The sequence below is a fragment of the Thermobia domestica genome, chromosome 15 (genome assembly GCF_964235325.1).
Source record: "Thermobia domestica chromosome 15, izTheDome1.hap1.1, whole genome shotgun sequence".
Lineage (NCBI taxonomy): Eukaryota > Metazoa > Arthropoda > Insecta > Zygentoma > Lepismatidae > Thermobia > Thermobia domestica.
The window spans coordinates 112,120,198-112,139,729 of NC_137468.1; the positions used below are offsets into that span (position 1 = coordinate 112,120,198).

Genomic DNA, 19,532 nt, shown 5'->3' on the forward strand with positions numbered 1-19,532 from the left:
GTTACGAAATAGCTGAAGTACTTTCATTTTTAATGTCTTGTCCAAAGCATACTGTGTGCCTGTCAGAGTATTTGGAACTATATTTGCCTTCAGAATGTCTTTAAACCTCACCCAGCTAACTTCATTGCTTAAAAAGATCAGCCTCAGCACGCTCAGGTGATTGTAAATATTTCACTTTAAATCTTGGTTCTGTTCAGAAGAGTCTGCAACAAGGGCTAGATACCACTTGCAATTATAAACGCACACCATAACTAAGAAGTTAGTTTAATATCCTGGAACAAGACATCTGTATGATCAATTGGAAAAGGCACCCTTCAATATTGTACGCAATACAGCCAATATGAAATTCCTCTGTGAATGAAATTAGATACATCCTAAGTTGATCAGTTATTGATGTGTACACGAAAGTGTTCTCCGATTCACTCAACAACACTTTGTTGCTTGTTTCAAAGTCATCTCCACATTACAAAAAAACATCTGCAAATTCAAACACTGCCTAAAGAGGAAGATAGGATTATTATCTATCTGAAGACCTCTCCTGGCTGCCAGGCTTTTAACCGTGCCACACACTCAATCGTAGGTGCTTTTGCCATGAATGGTGGCGAACAAACTTCATTCAGTACTGATTCCGAAATCCTGGTAAGATAGTGGTAGATAGATACATACGCATTTTGAACATGGTGGGAAAAAATCGTGATTTTTAAAAAAAAAAATCATTTTTGTTGATTTTTTTTATTTAAATCGATTTTTTTTATTTAAATCAAATCTTTCTCCTCGTATATTACAAGTCGCAAACTGAAGAAAAAACGTTAGTATTAAATGCTAATTATGCCAATTAAGTGAAAGTATTGGCGATGAATTTTCAATTAATCCTAAATCGTTAACCTATATCAATCTCAACCCTTTTTAATTATTTTTTTGGGGGGTAAATTATAGATTTTCAGTCAAGCATCTACAGCATCATCTCTATTTATCTTAGGATCATGGTTCATACCTCATTCTCTTCAGAATAGAACAGCCTTTGAAATGGTGATATTCACATTTCTCTATCATGTCCCTGAAGCGGGAAATTGAGAGAAATCGGGATTTTTTTCTGAATTTTTAAAATAAAATTGATCCCCTCTGGACTTCCCTGGGTTAACGCACAATCTCAAAATCAACTGGGAAATACTAAGAAATGTACTAAATGTGTGTAAAAATTTCAAGCTTCTTTCTTGAATAGTTAGAGCGGGGAAAATACTTAACGATGAGCTAAGAACATCCCCACAATGCCTCAGATGACCCGGATGTAATATAAAAATTTTCTGACATCCTTGTTTACCCTAGAATCATGATTTGTACATTATTCTCTTTAGAATAAACAGATTTTCAAACGGTACCATTCAAATGTCTTCATCGTGTATCTGGGGCGGGCAAATCACAAAAAAAGATTTTTTTTTTAACTTTTCACCCCTCTGGACCCGCCTGTTTTAAGGCAGAGATCTGAAACAAATCTGAAAAATACTAAGGGGTGCACTGAATAAATGTGCAAAATTTCAATCTTTTAGGTGCAAAATTAGCCCACTCAAATACCCCAGATTCCCGTATAAAACAGGATCTCAGGTAACAGTTTCCTGAGACATCCTATTTATCCTGGGACCATGGTTCGCACATCATTCTCTACAGAACAGAACAGCCTTTCAAACGGTATTATTTTTATGTCTCCATCTGAAGCGGGAAAATCAGGAAAACAATTTTTTGTTAAAAATAACTTTTTAAAAACTTTTTTGCCCCACTGGACCCCCTTGTTTTCACGCAGAAATCTGAAAAGTATCTGAAAAATACTAAGGGGTGCACTGAACGAGTGTGCAAAATTTCAGTCTTCTGAATGCAAAATGTAAGCCCCGGAAATAATAATAATAATAATAATAATAATAATAATAATAATAATAATAATAATAATAATAATAATAATAATAATAATAATAATAATAATAATAATAATAGGCATAACAAAAAATATCTTCTTAAATTTATTACGGAATACGACACTACTGTTTCACGGAGGGTCGTCCCCGGCAGTGGAGGGAAACAAAGCAAGGCCTCCTCGGTCGTCATCAAATGAAACCGCTGCAGGATAGGAACCTGGAATGTGCGATTGTTGTTACAGTGTGGAAAACTGAAAAACCTGAAGAAAGAAATGGAACGCATGAAGATAGATATGTTGGGAATTAGCGAAGTTAGGTGGCCTGATAGAGGAGAATGTGGAGCGGGGACTACAGAATGATTTATTCAGGAGCTGTAAACGGTACAGTAGGAGTCGGTTTTGTCCTGAAAAAGAAGATAGGACAGAAAGTTATAGGCAGATGGAGATACAATGAAAGGATAGTAATGTTGAAGATAGCAACCGAACCGAGGAATATGACGATAATCCAAGCATATATGCCTACATCAAGCTACACAGATGACGAAGTAGAAAAAACCTATGAGCAAATAGAAGAAGTATTAATAAAAGTTCAAGACCAGGACAATTTAATCATCATGGGTGACTGGGACGCAGTAGTCGGCGAAGGCAAAGAAGAGACTGTAACTGGGAATTTCGGTCTAGGAGAAAGGAATGCGAGAGGTGCACGATTAGTTGAGTTCTGCAAAAGCCATAATCTGACTGTAACAAACACTCTCTTCGAACAACCACTAAGAAGAAGATACACATGTACAAGACCAGTAGAAAAAGAAAGATACCAAATAAACTACATATTGGTATCAAGTTAAGAACAGTAAGAGTTACCCAGGAGCAGACGTTGACTCAGACCATAATTTAGTTTTGATGAAGAGCGAAATCCGACTAAAGAGGAAAAGAGTGGTTGCACCAAACAAAAGATGGAACACAATCAAGCTTAGAAGAGATGAAAACATGAAAAGGGAATTTGCAAATGCGACAGACAAAGAGACGTCTAAGGTAGCTTTAGTAGGGGATGACATCGACTCGAAATGGGAAGCCATGAAATCAGGGATTACAAAAGCTGCCGACGAGCACATAGGAAAAGAAACGAGAACCCAATATAAACCCTGGAATACAGCAGAAATATTGGGAATGATGGAACAAAGAAGACAGTTCAAGATAGCAAACAAAGAAGATGAATACAGAAGGTGCAGAAATCACATCAACAGAGAAGTAAAAAACCAGAGAAAACTGGATAAACAACTTGTGCAAAAAAAAATTAGGAAAATATTGACAAAGACAATACAGAAACGGCATATAGAAAGGTTAGAAAACAGTTCGGTGAGAAAAAGAAACGCACAGACATTATTATAGATAAGGACGGGACAACACTAATAGAAGAGGAGCAGATTAAAAGATCGAAGGAATATATTGAAGAACTCTACAAACGAGACAGAGAGAACGAAGAAGAGAGAGAGAAGGAAGAAGACGTCGATGAAAATGAATTAGAACCATCAATTTTACAGCGCGAATTTGACAATGCTTTGGAGAAAATGCAACATGGTAAAACCTCAGGAATAAATCAAATACCAACGGAAGTGATTAAGAACCGCGGAATAGCAACAAAGAAGAAACTATTTAATCTTATAATGAATTGTACATCTCGGAAAAAATACCACGAGACTTCGAGAAAAGCATATTGGTACCCATCCCTAAGAGGAAAGGCGCACGGAAATGCGAAGAACACAGAACGTTAAGTTTGCTTTCCCATGCATCAAAAATACTGGGCAAAATTATCGCACAGAGAATAGAAGGAAAAATCGAAAACGACTATCCGCGGACCAGTTTGGATTCAGGAGGAAAAGAGGAACAAAGGAAGCAATACTGAGTCTACGGTTGATCATGGAACAGCACATCAGAATACACAAACCAATTGTGATAGCATTTGTGGATACAGAGAAAGCTTTTGACAACGTAGATTGGAATATCATGTTCAGAACACTGAAGAATCTGAAAGTGGATTACAGAGACAGAAGAATAATATACCAACTTTATAGGAACCAGACAGCTCTTATAGGAAGAGATCAGAAGGAAGCAAGAATAAGTAAAGGAATAAGGCAAGGATGTGAGCTTTCACCTCCCCTGTTCAACGTCTATATAGAAGAGGCTATGAAAGAATTCTTTGCCAAAAACAAGAAAGGTGTAAAAGTAAATGATCAGGTTTTCAGCACAATAAGGTTTGCTGATGACATAGCATTGATAGCGGAGAACGAAAAGGACCTGCAGGAAGCAATTTCAAACTTGAACGACCAACTGGAAAAAACATGCAAAATGAAGATAAATAAGAAGAAAACCAAAGTGCACAAGAGCAGGACACGAAAAGGCAAACGTATGACCAGATGGAGAGAAAATCGAAGACGTTAAAACGTTCCTCTATTTAGGAAGTCAAATATCCTCGGACGGAAAAAGTGAAAAAGACGTAAATTCCAGAATAGCGCAGGCTAAACAAGCATTCAATAGGAAAAGAGGACTACTAACATCAAGAAATGTGTCGTTGGACGTTCGTAAACGATTTATTGAGACCCTGGTATGGAGCGTGGCGCTTTACGGATCAGAGACGTGGACATTGAGAAAAGCGGAAATATCCAAGCTGGAAGCATTTGAAATGTGGTGTTGGCGCAGAATGCTGCGCATATCATGACCGAAAGGAAAAGGAATGAAAACGTACTAAAGGAAACAAACGAAGGACGACAGATCATGAAGATAATAGGAAAAAGAAGAAACAGCATGCTTGGCCATCTTATTCGACACTCCGATTGGATCACCGTGCTGATAGAAGGAAAGGTAGAAGGAAAACCAGAAAGAGGAAGGCCAAGGATAGAATATCTAGACGCAGTTACGAAGAAGAGGCCTTATCAAAGTATAAAACAGCTCTCCCAAGCGAGAGAAAAGTTCTAAAAATTTTCATGTTGCCCACCAACCTATGGTTGAGGTGAACAAGAAGAACGTCATCACACACTATGTCTCGACGCAGAAAGGCATGAAAGCATATGTAACGTGTTGTACAATGCCTCCAGTCTTGAAAAGAAAAGCGAAGTAAAAAGCTTTATTGGTACTTTTTAAATCTAATAATGAAGATTCTACCCTATCACCTACAAATAGATGATGTAATTTAAAAGGTTAAGCATTAAGGAAAAAGTACAGCAACGTTTATCAAAATGACATTTTCACAAAACTTACTGATATTTGGCAGAGCCTATTTTTAAAAAATTGGAACTAGCTTGCGTCATAAAATACATAAATTTCGCCTAAAATTTTAAAATCTTTAAAAAAAAAAAAAAAAAAAATCGGAGAGGAGATAGGACCCTCTAAATACACCCTATTATCTGGGAACAAATAAACAGATGCGTACACAAAAGAATTTTCGTCTTAAATGTCGATGGATAATTTCCCCGTTGGAATAGTTAATGATTTAAAAACCCATACACAATGTTACGAAAAGAAGAAAGCAGGATTGCTCCGTTACAAGTTCAAAACGGGATTTTCCCTCATCATCCTCTGCATGACATTTGTTTTCATACTATGCTACACATTTGAGTCTCATTGTATTATGATTATTAACTTCCATAATTAAAATAACAGAACAGAAACGAGATTTTACTTATTTTCACCTTAAATTAATTTATTTCGGACTTTGATTTAAAACGATTTTTATTTTAAAAATGAAGTGATTTAAATCAGACAGATTTAATCAATCCACCCTGATTTTGAATCCTCCCGATTTTTATATTGGAACGCGACTCCATCAGGAAGAAAAAAAAAACTTTGGAGGGCAATTGTGCTAACATTTTGAAATGAAAATGAAATGAAATTTTTCAGTTTTACGTCCCACGCTTATGCCGGCTAGGCTAAAGGAGACCGTGATGATTAGAAATGAATGGAATGAATAAAGTGAGAGGAAATGGGAGAACCCCGAGAAAATCCACTCACAAGTGTTCGTCCACCACAAACTTCACTTGGTGCGGGCTAACATTTTGTATCACAGATTATAAGTGGAGAATGGTGTTTTAAGATTTACATCAAGGTACTAAAGTTCAATTGCAGTCGAAGATTAACGCCCTCATATTTCCGTTTCTTTTCTATTATTGACAACGTGAACGTCGTTCACCGAGCTATTTAAACTCTCACGTTGGCACTATATGGGTCATTTATCCTTAGTTAACTCGTTTTTTGCACTCATTACTATCCTTTGATCTGATGATGACCGAATGTAGCGGTGAAACGATCCTCGTTCAAAATTAGTGATTCCTGTGAGGTAGATGGGTCTACTGTTAGCACGAGTAATCATTATGTTGTTCTTGCTGTGAATACATAATTATTTCAAAGTAAATTATCGCACCTTATCTTTCTAGTGTGACTTTTTCCATGGGGAACATGTTATTCCTTCATATTATGCTACTGTATATTGGCACAAATATGTAACTCTATGAATAATGTATCTAATTTTTCTCGCAATATAGACAATGCAAGCAAAACACTTCTAGTACATTTTAATCATACAACTATTTAGGATACATAACAGAATCACAGGTTTGTAAACAAAATTTAGTATTCATATGCCAGGGTACAATCGTCATACATACCCTGGCATATGAATATTAAATACAAAGTGACTGTATATTTATTACAGTTACAAATGTGCAAGTTTGTTCTAAAATATATTTATTTTTATATTATTTTTGTAAAAAAAAAAAAAAAAAAAATATGGCAGAGAAAGAAAACTCTCAAAAAATTGATTCCCACTCAGAAGGCTATTTTTCTTCCCATGTAAATGTTTTGATTTCTTGTGGCTACAGCAGATGATCTAAAATTTATTTTCTCTCTTTTTTCTCTTGTTTTTAACGTTTATTGTATTGTTTAAATGTTTCTCAGTTAACTTGCGAGAAAGTGTCGTAGTCGAAGGTTGGACTACTTGTAGAACTGATATTAAAAAATAAATAAAATAATTACTATAGAAACAAGTTTTTGAGTTGTATTCAGAAAACAAACCAAGGGTTCTTTGCTAAATTGCGGTCCTGAAATTAAAATATCGCACGCATTTATTGACAGAGTACAAGTTGGTTCTCAGTCTCTGTACAACTTGGAATTGTTTAACATGAGTTTTACGGGAAGAAAAAAAAATCATTTGGAGCAAATTTACTAAACTAACTCGAACTCCATCAGATAAGAAAACGACCATACGAGCTTGTTGCAAAACGTATAAGGAAAAGAGATCGTTGATTTAGTTCAAAGGATGAAGAATCATTATGAAAAATGCAACGCTGTGAAAAAATTGGAATCCCAAACAGATGGTAAAAGGTTGATCAGAAAATTGCTTCTGTTGATTCTAACGTCAGTGATGTGGTTGGGATGCAACCGGGAACTTCAGGTAAGAATTAATTTTGTCACCAATTTCTTTTTTATTATATTATGAAAATTTTATTTTGTCCCCCACCTCCGTTCTAAATTTTCTTAGGGGTTAAGCTCGCGCTTCGTGGATGCGGGTGATGAAACACACTTTTTTTTTTTTTTTCGTCAATAATTGTACGTCCATTTTCAATAAGTTTCAGTTTTGCTCAGCAAATGAATTCTATTTCAAAACGTAACATCTTCGCAGTCAAGAGTCAGAAATAAATGAAACTAAAACCACATGAAAGGTGTGGCCTAGTTTCATATGAACCCAACCATGAATTTCAGATTTTGGGGGCAGTAAGGAAGTTTTAGGAACCTTTAGATAAGCAAAGTGCAACAGAACAAACAAACAAAAAAAATGAGTTTTACGTCCCACGATTATGTCGGTTAGACTAAAGGAGACGGTGATGATGAGTAATGAATGAAATTGTGGAATGAAGAAACTGGGAGGAAATGGGAGAATCCCGAGAAAACCCAGGTACACGGTATTTGTCCACCAGAAAGTTAACTTGGCGGGGACTGGGATCGAACCCGGGACCCCAAGCACTAGATAGAGGTGAACGCTCTACCACTGAGCCACCGCGGCCCCTGCAACAGAACAAGTTTGAGGCCCTTACACTGAATATGGAGGAAATACAGATTATTAAAACTGGAAGGTGTCTTAGGCCCGATTTCCAGAATTTTAAGCAGGCACGAAACTCGAAAGTAGAGCCATTTTTGGAATCCTTGGGCCAAAAAATATACCAAAGAACAATATAGGTCTTACGGACAATGGAAATGGTTTATAACTGATCAAAATTTATATTTATTCGGTGTAAGAGCTTCAAATTTGTTCTGTTGGACTTTGCTCATCAAAAGATTTCTAAATCTGCATTACTGCCCCCAAAATCTGAAATTCAATGTAGGGGGCGGATGACCTGTAAACAAACTCCCCTCTCTAGCGTCAATCGTATAAAACTCTAAATTGCATTTTGTCACGTAGTTTTTCTTTCATTCATTTCGGATTGGTAGTTACGAAGATATGACGCTTTCAGTCTGTGTATCCCTTTTGACACACCCAGCATTTATTTAACGAAATTATGCATCACTGACTATGGCATTCGGACTTGACTTGTTAATCTTTTCCACGATGAAGCTCACCAGGGTGGCCACTCATTTGGAATTTCAAAATTCCCTGACTTTTCCAGAAATTTTCCCGGTTTTCCAGAAAATTTCTAGAGAGATCTAAAATTGGTATATCATTGTTTTTCAAAGCTTAAACAGGAGCTACAAGTGAAATGAAATATGGACTAGAGGATCATTATTTAAAAAAGAATCACAAAAAACACTAGCGAAGATAAATAGTTTAATTTTAATCACTTACTTGCCTAATTTTCAATTCTCCTGTGTGTTTCCACTCCACTGTAACCAATTGCTGCACAGAACGAGAAGAGGAATGTCTATCCCTATCGCTTTCCAACCTTAAGCTTAATACTAGTCACAAAAGTACACACACTTACAGTTCACTACTAAAACACAAATTACTGGAACGAACACTACTTTACTGAAATGTTTTAAACCTCAAATCACAGACTTGCAGTTCACTAAAATCAAACTGAAGTTAAGACCACATCCACTTAAATGTTTTAAGACCTCAAACCAATAATCTCATCATCAATTGCAGACAGTTTCTCCTTGACATAATTCAAGAACTTCATTTTCTTTGCCTCGAGTTCAATAACTTTATCCTTAATGACATTTCTCTTCTTCTGTTTCTTCTCTTCCTCTTCTTGATTCCTCAGAGACTCAACATACACTCCATGAGCATTGCGGGCAGCATGGACAACCCTCTTTGTAATTGGAAACTTATCAATACCACCCACAGCTGAAGTTTTATCATGTACCTGCCTGAGTGCAATTAGACTCAATCCGCTTTGATTTTCAATTAAACATTCTTTGTTGGTTGAAAATCCCCTCTCCACACTAGCATTTTCATGAGATAAAATGAGGAGAAATTTCACAAAATCAGTCATATGTATTGAGCATGCGCCTAAATGCAGCATCTCCATCCAATGGTCATCTAATCTCTTACTTTTCCTGTCATAAGTCCTCATTGCTTCCAATACACGAGGATTTTTAGCAAAAACTTTGAATTCACCTTGGATTTCATCAGGTAATGTTCCTGTAATCCAATTCTTGGATACTACAATTTCTAGGCAATTGGACAATCTCTTTGCAGCTACAGTGTCATCCATAACAAACACTTGGATCCAGGAAAGAAATTGCTCTTGTCAGGTTGAATTTTAGAGGTGACCTGTCCATTATTTTCAGTATGAATTTCTGACATCCTGCGCTACAGTCTTGTCGAAATTCAAGAGTCTGTCTATCCGATACGGTATTGGCTTTTCGTATAGCATCCTTTGATGTGTACCCAATGTTTACAAACTTGGCTGGCTTTAAGTTTTCGCTATTATTGAAATCAATCTTAACCAATGGCCGGCCTTTCAAAACACTATCTTTCACAAAACGACCTGCAACAGACAATACTATAGCCTGGAGCAAGTTGTAAAGGAAAGGAGCTAATGGAGCTTCTCCCTGAAATTCACGCAGGAAAGGTTCAACAGTTTTTGCTAATGTTGTGAAAAAGCCAAGTTTTGCGCCAAGCAGGTTATCATTTGTGAAATGTCTTACAGTATCAAAGCTTTTGCACTGTGGTACTTTCTTCTCATCAATAGCCCACTGTACGTATTTCTTTACGTTCGGTAATATTTCCATCGCCCGGGAAACAACATCTGAATTTTCTGTCCATCTAATGCTGCAAATTTTTTTTCGGAAACACAGAAGACCCTGTGCATCTTATGTAATCTGCACGACGAGCTGGACCGTCTTTGAATCAATTATAAGACGCCCTTAGGAATTCTTCTAATTTCCAACCTGTTGCTTGCATGGCAGCTTTAAAGCACAATTCATAGTATGCAGCCCACAACTTCCAATATCAAGAAGAATTGGATCTGAAGGTGAACTTACAAGATCTTTCTGCAGGTCACTTAAAAATTTGAAGTTAACATGTGGGCCATCCATCGAAACTTGAACAATTTTCTTGAGGTCCAAACCTAAGATACCATTCTTGAAACTAACTTGAATGTCTGCTGACGTTGAATGTCCGAGGAACACTGAATTTCAATATCTTGCTGACACTTGGTTTCTTTCATTGTCCCAAAACCGAATCGTAAGGTCCATTTGCTGCTTTTGCGAGACTTTGTTAAGGCTTTCATCAAACCCAATAACATAATGCTTGCAAGCTTCTATTTCTTTGAGAAGATCACCTTTAAAAAGTCGTCCAAGACCATGAACGATAGTATAAGCTAACTTGGTACGTTGAAATTGCATCTTACTACAAATTTCGATATCAAGGAACACGAGCTTGAAATTTGTTGCCAGTCGGGAAGCAGATCGGAATGACAAGTGTTCCATTACTGCCTGCAAACACCACAGAACTTCAGCTTTAGTTACTGACTCAGACACTAGAAACGACTTCATAACATTAGCATGTTTATTTTTAATAGATTCTTCGGAAGGCACCAGCATCTCTTTACTTACAACCAGTTCTTCAGCGGGACAAGAAGGACCTGGATTCTGACCACTACATTCCACTGCATTCTTTTGCTGACAAAAAGTTGTTATCGGCCGAGTTACTAGAGAGTTTTTCACAGCTTCGGTGTGTTTTTTGCCTTCCATGTGTCTAATAATAGCCCGTTTCCCCATTTTGCTGAGGCTAAAAGTATTTCTGCAAATCTTACAGAACGCAGCATTCCTGTTGTCCTTCACAGCAGAAAGTCACAATGAGAAATTTGGGTTGGACAGCCAGTCGTTCGAAAAAGTAGCTTTTTTAGATATGATTGAGACGCAAACTGAAATGAAAAATAATAATAATATGAATATGAGTGTACAATTCATTTACATCAGAAATTAATATATATAACAACACCAACAAAATAAGTACACTGTCTATTGTTTCTCATTGCTCAAGGTTGTTACTGAATTTGGTATACCGAAAAAGTTAGTTAGATTAATAAGATGAGTTTAGGCGAATCCCAAAGCAAAGTCCGCGTAGGAAAATACTTGTCCGCAAGCTTTCACGCTGAGAATGGCCTGAGGCAAGGAGACGCTTTGTCGCCATTATTATTCAACTTTGTCAATGCAAGCAATAATTCCATTGTTGAAAACAGTAAATTGAAACTTTCAGTTAAATATTATTTTATAATGTAAAATGAATTAAAATATAACCATATTGAATTAGAAATTAGTTGTTATGTGCAGATATACTGAATTTAGACCGAAATCGTTTAAAATAAAGATATTTTATATTTGAAATTAGGCCTATTACTGACGTACAGGCCTTTACAAATTGTTAGTATAATTTTATTTCATAGTGTTGTTTTAAAACTCTTATACAGCTCACACACGAGCGATAAGCTGGTTTTTCTTATTGCTCATTCACAGAATGAGCAAAGATCATCCCACATGCAGTGTTGAATTCAGGGGTGCCCCGCGGGACATTTCCCCCGGAGATAAAAAAAAATCCCTCCCCCCGAAGACACATGAGAAAATTCAAAAGATATTAATACTGGTTGATTTTCTCCAACATATCTATCCAGCATTATCTCCTTTCCCCCCCCCCGGAGAAAAGTTTCTAAATTCAACACTGCTCACACGGGTTTTTCGCAGACCGTCAACTTGGCGGCGCAAAACGGGGAGAGGGGGGCGCGGAAGCGTAAAATCGCATTTTTTTTCTTTAGAAAATTTTCATGAATTTTTTGCGACCTTAGTTTTCAAGGTATCATATTGAAATTTTGCATACGTATTCTGTGGATCTTTGACTATTTTTCATGGAAATATGAAATTTCCATGCTACGAACCCGTCATCACTAGCTCAGTATATATTTCACTATGTCGTAATTGAACAGTACTATACATCAGTCACGAACAAAGGCGTCCACAGAAAATTTCGCAGGGAGGGTGAAGAATACAAGCTTCCTTAATAAGTATAAACTTTTAATTTGAAAGCATAACTTCCTATTATAGAAATTATTATTAACCTATGCAATTTTCGACTGACCCTTCGACCCCCTCTGTAGACGCCCATGGTCATAAATATCGTGAGGAATTATGTATTTTATTAATACCCAACCCCCTTGCACGTAACTAAAAGATACCGTCTTTAATGGTCACACAGACCTACATGAAAGAATAGTTAGGTCTGTCTACATCCTTATTGCAAACAGTGTATCACAAAAATTCAGTAGGCACACCTCTATGACTCTATAAAGTTACGTGTTTTCATTACTAACAATTCAAAGTACTCACAAAACTGAACACAAACAAGAAAATAAATAAAAAAATAAATAAATAAATAAAAATAAAAGAAATAAAAATAGATAAATTTATAATTTCGCTGTTGTTACAAGCCAAAATTACAAGCCACACGACGTGTGATCCCCCTCTCACACGCAAACATAAAACAGCACAATCGTGATTCGTATGTATTCTGAAATAACTCTTAATGCTTCATATATTTTTTAATAACCGCGTATGCATAATCTATCTTTACTTACCTCCTTAATTCTCAACCTCTTAAATCAGCTGCCGGATCACAAGGTCCAAAATACACGCGTAGCACGTTTAAATACCACACAATTTCACACACTTTCACATCGATGCGGCGTAGCTAACGTACATATATATATATATATATATATATATATATATATATATATATATATATACTGAACCGGATGGTTCGCGCGTGTGCGTTCGATGCACGTAGTCCCGGGTTCGATTTTCTGTGAACACTCAAAAGTTTTGGTGTTGGCCCAGAGAGTATGGAGAGGACAATTATGGAGCTACCTGTATTAAGAAGTAGCGGACTTCGGTCTAGAAAGCCGTCATTAACAACTTTAGGTAGGCCCGGGTCCCAAAGGTTTTGTCGTGCCAGCAGTGGCGTGCGGTGGTTATGCAACCGGGGAACAGGTCGACATAGATAGGAAATATTGTGTAACAAAACAACGGAACTGAAGTAAATGAGCACTAATAAAATGTGCTTTTAAGAAATCAGAAAATTTTGTTTGTAGCTGATTTTTTTTTTAGAACAGTAGTACATGCAGTAGCGGAATTGGGTGTAAAAACTAGGGGGAGGGGAATGCCATTACTTCAAATTGGTGGTCAAAAGGTCAAATATCTGTAAAAAGCATAGCCAATTAATCGTGTGTCGCAAAAAGTACTGCCGCCACTGAGTACAAATGCATGTGGAATCCACACAGTTTTTGATTCCACATAGAAATACACGCATTAACCAAAATTCCACACATTTTGTGGAATTCGACACACATTCGGAACTCTTCCGGCAGAAATACTCAACTACCGTTCAGCCTTTATACTACGTGAGTACCAAAACGGGATGCAGGGGCGCAGCCCCGAGCGAATTCTGGAAATCGAGCAGCCATCGAACAAAACAAGTGTGTTAATTACAAAATGGTCCCGATTTCGCTCCAGCTCAATTCATGGGCAGCACTAAATGACAAAAGAATATGAAGAAAGTATGCACAGCCCAAACCAGCAGAGCTAGATAAACGAAACCTGTAAAGAAGGAGAGATCTGGGGGCGAAGCCCCCAGCGACCAAAGCTATTTTGTATATAAATAACCTGGCTAAATGGCTAGGAATACAGCAGAACGTAAATTTTCCCCCGAGTAAAAATTCCCGGTTTTTCATCAAAATTCCCTGACTTTTCCAGAATTAAAAATTTCCCTAACTTTTCCCGGTTTTCCAGGTGAGTGGCCACCCTGCTCACACAATATAATGTTAATATCTTGAATTTATGAGCAGGGAGGGAGAAATAAGCCCTCCTGTTCCTCCGTTCCGTTCCTGTTCCCTGACCGCGCTTGTTTAGCGATTATCGTACGAAACTCTAGCCCAGACCCTTCCACGTGGTATTTATTTAATTTATTTTGAACTCCTGGCTACAAAGATACTACGTTTGCTGAGCAAAAATAAACCTTTTAGAAAATCTTAAAAAAAAAAAAAAAAAAAAAAGTTGAGCCAAATTTATCCTGCAACCCAAGTTTTTTTGAAACGCATAAAACTAAGTTTAGTTTGATTGATTACAGATTTACATCAGTAACAAGGTTATACGAGACAGGGCTTATTGTTTAAAGTGGGATCCGAACCACTAATCTTGAAATTTTACGTCGGATCGCAGTCACAATTCATACAGCAAATTCCGGACGTCTCGTGTCTCTACCCTCAAAATCTAATGTTAAAAGACCGAAAATTGCGCCCTGTAGCGTGGTACATACATACAGACGGACGAACAAATGTAGATCAAGTCGTCCCAGGAGCCTCATTGACGTTCGGCAAAGATGTGACAATAAGTATCACGCTTTAAGGGATAGTTACGTGGATGACTGCGATACCTAACACTTCCTCGCCTGGTCCCTTCAATACAAGCTATGCCAGGGTGTACAGTTTTTAAGAAACTTTAGAACGGACGTTGGGGAGGGGGACGAAATAAAATTTTCATAATATAATGAAAAAGAAATTGGTGATACAAAATTAATCTCACCTGAAGTTCCCAGTTGTACCTCAACCACATCACTGACGTTAGAATCATCCGAAGCAATTTTCGGATCAACACTTTTACCATCTGTTTGGGTTTCCAGTTTTTTTCACAATATAGCATTTTTCATAATGATTCCTCATTTTTTGAACTAAACCAACTATTTCTTTCTTACACGTTTCGCAACGAACTCGTATGGTCGTTTTCTTATCTGATGGAGTTTGAATTACTTAATAAATTTGCTCCAAATGATGTTCTTTTTTCTTCCCGCAAAACTCAATATATTCACAGTGTCGTTTTGATTGTTGACCATCTTACCGGTGCCTGAAACTTGGTACATTTTGTCATGTGTTTACGGGTTGTCTAAATTCAAATTGCCAGCCAAAAGAAAGTACCATAAACGAAGAAAGAGATACAAAACCATTTTTGTTTTAGTATAAAAATTTCACTTAAATCTAGCTTCCAGCTAGTGAAAAACTTTGTGACCTTCAGATATTCTATTAGAATGTATATGAGTTCAGTTTACTAAATCAAAGCCATAAACAATAATTTTGGGTAAGATATTCGTTTAACATCGACGTAAAAGTTCATTATTCCCATAATTTCTTCTTTCTTTAAGCTTAAACCATGACAATATGTTTAAAATAGAAAACCTGGGCACATCGTCTCCAATTTTCTGCCCTTCGAATTTTAGCAGCTTCAATAAGTGATTTTATGTATGTACAGTATATACTTGTTTCGACACGTTCCCACATAAAATGGGTCATGAACTCGTAAAATATGTTTCTAACTGAAGTTTTAGTCTTGTCTGAATTGTAAATGATAATTTCGTGGAACTAAATTTAACTATTATATTTCCTGAATAGCTATGCTAACACCATTATTCTCCTTTACTAAAATAGTTTTGTCGTTGAGCATTAATAGTTCTAGGAATAATTGATTGTAACTAGAAAGTCCTCAGTATCCATTGATATAATCGATATCTTTCCTTTCGAATGACCGATTTCCTTTAATTTTTGATTTTTTTGATAAATGTTTATCCTTTAGAATAAAGTAATTAAACTCCTTTCATGATATAATCAAAAAAGAAATGTGGAATGAGCTGTTATTTTTTCATTAAAATTAAAATGTTTTAAACAGCCTAACATTTCACAGCAGTGGGGGAAAAAAAGCCGCTTTCTAATTCGAACCTTTTCATCTCTACTTGTCAGTAACTCGGACCTAGTCGTAATAGCTTGATTTTCTCCTTTCAGCTTTATACCTCTCTGCTATTATTCTCTGCCACATAAAACATCATGTTAACGTAAATTACCATAATGAAAAACAAGCCACTTACAACTCACTTGTACAGAAAACTTGTCTGCGTCGAGGAAATATTTACAAAATGAATACCATACTCACAGATACGATAATATTCAATTTTCACAATTTTATTTTGAAATCGCCTTTAAGATATAAATTTGCAATACAAATTATAACAACAGAAAAAAAATACTTACATCACTGCTGCACTCAGATTAAGAATATCAAATGCAAATTTTTCCACTGGCTTAGAATCCTTATCAAGGAACAAAATAACTATCCGATCGACTTCGTTCTTCTTTAGAAGTACTTGAGCAGAAGCCAAACAGTTTGTTATGTATGAGTTAAGAGGAGGAAACTTGGACATCTGTAAAACAAATAATTTTAGCCAATAGATTTGCAAGAAGTGTTGGAATTCTTATAATTAAACGTAAGGTACTGTTTTTCATGTTATATCTCGATAAATATTATCTCTATAATCATTTTAGTTCATTGTTGAATTTTTTCCTCCAGTTTAGATTTATTTCTTTGCTTAAATTTTCATATGTAAATATTATTTTTCATCTAAGTTTCTGTCATAAACGATTAACCGTATTGTTCATTATTCCCTCCATCCTTGTAACTTACTTCTAATGGATGGGTCAAGCATATCTTTGTAGTAGATTTCAAATAAATGTGTCACATACGAAGCTTACAATGGTTTATATTTGCTTTGACCTGTAAATGTTACAGCAAAAGAGGCCCGTATTAGCGTCTACCCTGAGTAGGCTGGAGACAGCATATTTGGCTCTCTGTCCTTCCTTACATATTACAGAATAAATTAAGTTACTATACTAGAAATTTTCCATGTAGGCGTTTCTGTATAACAGATTGTTAATATGCTTTTCCCTATTTGAGTATAAACGTGTATTGAATATTAGATCTATGTAGTCGCTACTGAGCACGGATCCATTATCGACAAAATTTGGTAGTTGTAAGCTCGATCAAAATATATCAAAACATACTGAAATTCTGGGAACAATTTTCCTGACTTTCCCTGAACTTCCATAACTAAGTAAATTTCCCTCACTCGAATACTAAGCAGGTTCTTCACATGTTTAATAAATCAACATCGTTAGAATTTTTAAATTTATATATTAATATGAAATAACGTATTTAATACGTAAATATATAAAAACTCTCAAACATATTGGAGGCATCACACTCCTATCGTTCACCTCACAATAACATATTTGTATGTTATTGTGTCTTAACAACACATTTGTATCATCCACACATTTATGATCCAACAGTCTTAAGTGCAAATGCGTTTACCTTGTATTTCTGTTTTCTTCCATTAATATGATATTGCAACCTGCGAGGAAATCTCCCTCGGCATTGGTTGTGTTCTCGGACTCTTTCTTTTACACGTCTAATGTGATTTTGAGCTTACTATATTTAAAAAAGTACGCAGAGTATTCCGTAAACTTTGTTACAATTTATGCTTTTACCTATGCACTGACGCTATAATTTTGTCTACCCACTCACTTTATGTAGAAAACTGATCAAATATTCACTTAGTACAAATTTGTTGAAAATATTCACTTCGTGAATATTTGCAACAAATTTATACTAAGAAGAAAATTCGTAGTAACAAAGTTATATGCTTATAAGAATTAACAGTTTAATATTTGTTGATGAAATTAGTAATGTTTTTATCCCATACTCTGTCCAAATTGCCTTTTTGGTGTTGTTTTGGATTTTTTTCTTTCTTTGTTCTGATATATGTCTCAAACATTCTCTTGATGAAGCACTGTGCAAAACCTTAAGATCTAAATGTTTGTTTTCTCGTAAGTACTTACATAATCAAAACATGGTTTCTGTATCATCTGGACACTCCCATAAGTGGTCTTTCAATCTTGTACTGTTATTCCTTTCTGTCATGCTCATGTACGTATCTTGGCAAGAACAAAATATTTCGTAAATGTCCCTTAAAGATTTTTTTTTTTTTTTTCGTTTTTATTACAAAGTAACTTTCACATTGACTAACAGTGATTTCCCGATTCCTAGTGGTTTTAAGTTGACTTTACAATTATGCTTTCTTGTATTTCCGCAGTCTAAACGACAAGCTTGGGAACAAGGGAAATAAACTCATTTATCTACTTGGTTGTCCAATTTTTAAAAATTTTTTGAACTATTAAAAATAATGTATTCTTACCAACCTTCCAACATAAACCTATTATAACCATTGATAAGGGCTAAATTAATGTCGAATGCATAAGTTTATCACTTAGATCAGCTAGCATAGACATAAACTCTAATAAATATGTTGATCCATATATTCGTCTTGACCTTCCATTAATGTCCAGATTTTTGTGAACGAAGCTATTACTGGAGGTAAGTTTTCTATAGATTTTCTACTAGAATTTATTACGGCTCCTACAGAAAGTAAAATCCAGGAAATGAAAAGAGTAGCTTTCCGTAAGTCCCAACGAAAATTTTGGTTCAAAAGACATTGTAATTGGTCATCGGTTTTATTAAATGATAAGCGTAACGAAAGTATATAATATATTTCAATTTCGTGCGGCGGAGTAAATTACAAATTACCTTCAATTGTTTATCTATTTCTTCCTCTTAAGAAACTAGCTCATGTACTCTAAGAAAAAAGTTAACCCAAATATTGATATTCACTTCGAACGGATGAGCTGATTTATTGTTAATGTGAAAATCTGAGGCACTTGGTTTCCTGTAGATGTTTGTGTAAATTTATTCCCCATTTTGTTCAATGTGGGATCCGAGAAATTAATTTGGTTTACAGAGAAGAAAAAACCCTTACTGAAAAAATTAAATATAAGATTCATCACAACATTAGGTTTATTACCAAATTAAAGAATAATAACCAAACGAATTGCTTCGATATCAATATCACTAATGACAGACTGGGGAATAAATTCACATAAAACATCTAAAGAAAACAAAGTGCCTCAAATTTTTACATAAACAAAAGTCAGCTCACTGCTTCAAAGTGAAGGCCAGGTTTAGGTTAACTTTCTCATTAGAGTAAACAAGCTAGCTAATCTTGGCTTCCTAAATGTATATTCAAAAAATAACGTTAGCTAAATGGAAATTATAGGCTTTAAAAATTTATGAAGAACAGTAATGGGTTCAAAGTTCTGACAAGTAGACACCCTTCTCATTATGGTCAAAATTATGCTACAAACTCCAGAAAATAAATAAATAATAATAATAATAAAATATTCGAAGTAGCCCTAAAAGCCCCTATGAA

The 19,532-nt window shown here is 35.7% G+C and overlaps 1 protein-coding gene across 1 annotated transcript in view; it reads right to left on the reverse strand.

Annotated features, from left to right (window-relative positions):
* Positions 1 to 19,532, reverse strand: part of PolZ2 (DNA polymerase zeta subunit 2) — a 76,616-nt gene that overhangs the window by 18,322 nt on the left and 38,762 nt on the right. The window contains exon 3 of the mRNA XM_081740064.1: positions 16,465 to 16,634. Coding sequence (XP_081596190.1) covers positions 16,465 to 16,634 — 170 coding nt within the window. The remainder of the gene's footprint in view (positions 1 to 16,464; positions 16,635 to 19,532) is intronic.